General features: G+C 33.1%; 2 protein-coding genes across 2 annotated transcripts in view; one reads left to right on the plus strand and one right to left on the minus strand.

Annotated features, from left to right (window-relative positions):
* Positions 1-2,565, minus strand: part of LOC107272817 — a 6,273-nt gene extending 3,708 nt beyond the window's left edge. The window contains exons 1-2 of the mRNA XM_025090112.1: positions 2,204-2,565; positions 1,852-2,154 (exon numbers count right to left, since the gene is read on the minus strand). Coding sequence (XP_024945880.1) covers positions 1,852-2,154; positions 2,204-2,565 — 665 coding nt within the window. The remainder of the gene's footprint in view (positions 1-1,851; positions 2,155-2,203) is intronic.
* Positions 2,566-3,959: 1,394 nt separating this feature from the next.
* On the plus strand, positions 3,960-4,454 carry LOC112495120. The gene is made up of 2 exons (XM_025090113.1): positions 3,960-4,047; positions 4,162-4,454. The coding sequence occupies exons 1-2, from the start codon at positions 4,024-4,026 to the stop codon at positions 4,441-4,443; spliced, it is 306 nt and encodes a 101-aa protein (XP_024945881.1). The 5' UTR covers positions 3,960-4,023; the 3' UTR covers positions 4,444-4,454.
* Positions 4,455-5,014: the final 560 nt, after the last annotated feature.

Below are 5,014 nucleotides of genomic sequence, written 5' to 3' on the forward strand. Positions count from 1 at the left end.
TATCGGTTGTTCGAATGCGCAATACCGAACGTTATCTCGCAGAGTCGTGCGTCGAGAATGCGGTCCCTCATCCCCCCGAGGTGTCTAATTACTCGTAAGCGCGCGCGACGCAACTTCGTCGTCGTCGTCGTCGTCGGAGGGCTAAGGAATATTCCGGAAGATGCATGAACCTTGACATCGAATCCAGGAATATCTGAGATTTTTATTAACAAAAGATAGTAATTATGAAAAGCAATACAAAAACATTTAAAACTTTCAATTCATACCTAATATATTATTTCTACTATAAAATGATACGATAATAATGCTATAAGTTTTGTCTAATAGCCAAGCATATTCTCTATAGATTGATAACTAGATAAATGAATAGTCAATCTTTGTTCTTTTTCTTTTATAAGTTTTTCACTTTTTTTTTTCAAATGCCAGTTAGAATAATTGAAAGAAATCTTAATTCTGAAAATGAATCAGTTATATTAAAAACAATTGATTTAACTAATGAAATAAAAGAAATAAAATTATTAAATAGTCAAGAAAATAAGGATAAATCTTCAACTAATATTTTTGTTAAAACATTAAATAATCAAACTTATGTTATTATTATTAATCAAATTTCATGGTTGGCAGTTAAAAATTGGTATACCTATTGGTATATCATTAGCAGTAATTTTTGGTTTTATTTGTCTTATTTGATGTTGAAAAAGTCATAAAAAAAGAAAACCATATGAAGTAAAAGGAATAGACATTTTTACTTATTTATAAACTAATGTGATTATAATCTCAGTTTAATGGTACTTTGCTCATATTATCACTGCCATATTGACTAGTTGTTTCACTATTAATTATGAATCTATTATCATTAATTAATCTTGCAGTTTCATTAGTAAATGGTGCTTCTTGTATTTCTTCAATATGATTAGTTGTTTTCATAGGTAGTATTGCCGGTGCAAGTGAGATTGTGAATACTTTACTGTTACCTTTGGGAATTACACATAATAATACTGAATTACAAGCATTTTTTACATAGAGGAACAATACTTACACATTATGAACTAAAATCACAACTATTTATTTTAAATCATGAATTTCATACTGAAAATATTAGAATTATTGATAAATCTACTAATTTTGCTTTTGTTGTTGGTGATGGTATTATTTATAATAAAGATAAAATTAAAATTACTTATCAAATTCAAAAATGTTTTAAAGTTATTGTTATTTAATTCATTTTTTTAATATAGTTTTTTTCTTGTTTATTGGGTTTTACAATTTCAAAAGCATCCAAATTTAAATTAATGTCTGTTATATTTATTATGGAAATATATAAAAAAATCTATATTGTATATTTACCAGTAATTCATAAAAAAATAATGACACATTACTAATAATAATATTGCTAAATTACAACATATTCAAAAACAATATTTTAGGTTTAAATAGTAGTTATTTTAAAAATATTAGTATGTTAAAAATTAAAATTTTAGAACCAGTTAAAAGAGATTTGTTTAAAACAGATATTATTTTTACTTATGAATTAATAAAGACAAGTAGAAAATATAGCAAAAGTAAATGATATATTCCATCAGTATTAATATTTAAATTTTTAGAAAAAGTTTGATGCTTTCCAGCTTCTGTAAAATTATTTGAAGTATCAACTGTTCCTTTCAGGAAATGCGATATAGACATTCCTTGCGTCCCTGTTCCATGTCCGGTGAATCCTCGAGCTACGTTGCTGAGAACAGCTGGTTTTTCGGCTGGAAACATGATATGCTAGTGTACTCCCAAGTACGTTCAGAATCTGTTTTTAAATAAATTGGTTCCATAGCTCTATTGGGCTGTGAAAAGAATTTATACCAAATGTCATTAATTAGATACATAGGTGGGACAATATCGTTACAATCAATCTCTGTTCCGGTTGATAATAGCATATGCGTTCTTGGAGTCACAAAATAGCTGCTGTTTCCTCTGAATACAGATAGTTGCTGGTAACAAGTTGTCGTGTGACGTATTTTTACTTCTACCGGTATGCATTTGATAATGTGAATAAGCTCTCCGGCGGCGACAACCATGTATCCGGAATGGACCATGATAGTCTTTGCGAATTCGTCAGGAGCCACCACAGCTAAGACTAAGGCGCTCTCCATTACTTGTTGTAGGCTGTTGATTTATATGCTTTTCAACATAAACAAATTTAGAGTTTACATACGTAAATATGTCCATGTTGGTAGTATCGATTGATGTCTTCTTTGCAAATGTTCCATCTGCTCGACTGTCCACTATGAAAAGCTTTGGATGTTCAGTTTCAATCAAGGTGTAACCACAGATCTTACGTTCCCCTCTTTTTGCCAATGCAAAGGTGAAGTCCTCTTGATTCAATGTGTAGATTTCCTTGTTGTATCGGCTGACAGTAGTAGAATTATTTTGGAGAAGTGTTGCTCTACCTTCAAAAAGTACTGTATAGCGTTTATAGTGACAATCGTCTTTTGGTATAGGGGTCCAAAACGAATTTCCCATTTCATCATCTGGACAAGCTGCAGCTGTGAGCGTGCATGTTTTACCAGAAGGCATGCTAATGGTATTAGCATTTAATTTCACGATAGCATAGAAATTGTATAGTGATATTTTAACTGTGCCTTGAACTATGACATCAGACCATGAGCCATAAGGATCGGAATATTGAATACCCTGGCAAGATCCATCTGTTTTGATTGTACCGGCAAAAATTATTGGACGCGTTGATGTTCCATTTAAAGACAATCCTGTGATGTAATTATTTGAAGAAATGTGGTAAGCTCTTGTTCGATGTATTTTATGACATTCTTCACGTGAAATTTCGTGTAGATATTGCATTTTCCCTAAGGCGACTGCAGAAATGTGAGAATGATGTAATTATTTGAAGAAATTTGGTAAGTTCTTGTTTAATGTACTTTATGACATTCTTCACGCGAAATTTCATGTAGATGTTGCATTTTCCCTAAGGCGACTGCAGAATTGTGAGAATGCATACCACAATGTAACACATCGCGATCTATTACTATCTTGCATTGTATTACTTCAGTCGTAGTAAAGTCGGTCAATTGTAAGAGTTGTATATCGACATTTTGGATTTTTGGTTGGACGGAAGGAATATCGCATTCTCCTATTTTTAATAGTGATAACGTAGTAATGTTGAGATTGTTCCCCTTGCAGTCGTAAGCTATGAGGGCTTGGACAATCCCAATTGAGAAAAGTACGATCTTGATGGTGATGCATTTTGAAACTGCCATCAAATAATCCAATTTGGTTGACCCGCTTCTCCCCCTTAAAATAATTTAATATACTACTTTTCAGAGAAGATAAACATTTGACACTTTAAGATAGGTTAGTGTTTGTGAAAGGGATCTCGAGTGGTATATATTACATCCTCATGCAGAGTGAGATATGATATAGGACGGGTATTCGTTGTACTTGAATTTTTAATCGTTTCTCCAGATCCTCAAGAATTATTAACTCCATTCGTAGGTTATACATTTGATCTTGTACGTGAACTAAAGCTTCTAGATAAAGTTCATCTAGTTGTTCCCTAAATTCGATTTCACTTCTGTAAGTTCCCATCGCTCGCGTGTAACCTGGTAAGAGAAATGGGTATGTAATTTGATATTATAATATAATATACTACCTTTCCAGAGAAGATAAGCATTTAACGCTTTAAGATAGATTAGGTCAGTATTTGTGGAAGGGATCTCGAGTGGTATGTATTATGTCTTCATGCAGAGTAAGATATGATATGGAACGGGTATTCGCTGTAACCCACATTATCTTTATTTTGAAACATTGGCTGTTCTTATCTAAAGAATTTTAAACATCTTCCTAAAAGATGATTGGTCAAAAGGGTTGTGACGTTGCATCCCCTCTACTAAATTTCTAAGGGATCCATTGTCTCTTGGTCCGTGAATTTGCTTGAGTGCTCATTTAACTGTGAACTGCGACCCCGGGATCATTTCAAAACCAGCGAAGTAAAGTAAAGAAAAGAAAAGAGAAGAAAAGATGGAACGAAGTAATATGAACGCAGTAAGTACCCTTTAATTTTATAATCTAGTGAAAATGGTGTTCTACAGTGATGTTCTATTTTTATTAATTTTGAGAATAATTTTGATGTGATTCTTTCTTCTTTCTATTACATAGTGCCTGAATGAATTGGCAAACATTAAAATACCCGCAACATGGGCTAACCAAAATCCTGTCCGCCTGGCGAGGTTGCTCGCCAATCTCAAAGAAGCGAAAGAACACGGCCCTGAGTACGTTTTTCTTTCCGACGTTGATGGGAAGCTCTATACATTAATTCCCACTTATGAAGTAAAAGAAGTTAAGGAACGAACAATGCCCTTCGCATCCATTGGCAGGGGTTCGGGCCACCATGTCTCTTCAGAGAGCCTAATTGATCCGGGGAACCCGGGCCCTAAATAGAACCCTCTAATGTACCCTTTCATAATATGATAATGTATAGATATTTTATAACAACCTTTATAATAACTTTTTATAATAACTCCTTTTCTTTAATAAATCATATATCACTTGTAAATCTGTGATTGTGAATTTTTGTATTTTATGAGTGTGAATTCCATTTTTAATTTTCATCCCAATTGCTACCGTAACCTCTCCAGTCTATCCAACCTATGCTATCATCTTCTTCGTACTCCTCGATTTCAGCGTTATCTTCCCTGAAGAGCCGGTGCAAGAAAAATAAGTCGAGAGGTGAATCATCATATTCTTCCCACCACAGATGTTCAAGATGTTGTCGTAAAAGTATACGTTGTGCTTGAATTTTTAATTGTTTCTCCAGATCCTCAAGGACAATTAAATCCATTTGTAGATTATATATTTGATCTTGTACGTCAACTAAAGCTTCTAGATAAAGTTCATCTAGTTGTTCTCTAAGTTCGATTTCACTTCTGTAAGTCCCCATGGTTCCTGTGTAACCTGGTCAGAGAAATGGGTATGTAATTTGATATTATGATTTTATTCATTTGCCTGATGG

This window comes from Cephus cinctus, unplaced genomic scaffold, assembly GCF_000341935.2.
Source record: "Cephus cinctus unplaced genomic scaffold, Ccin1 Ccin1_scaffold1292, whole genome shotgun sequence".
Taxonomy (NCBI): domain Eukaryota; kingdom Metazoa; phylum Arthropoda; class Insecta; order Hymenoptera; family Cephidae; genus Cephus; species Cephus cinctus.

Bases quoted from the DNA above. Each gene is read 5' to 3' on its own strand.
- LOC112495120 (XM_025090113.1), top strand. From the start codon at position 4,024: ATGGAACGAAGTAATATGAACGCA. The intron at 4,048-4,161 runs GTAAGTACCCTT...TCTATTACATAG, and splicing joins AACGAAGTAATATGAACGCA to TGCCTGAATGAATTGGCAAA.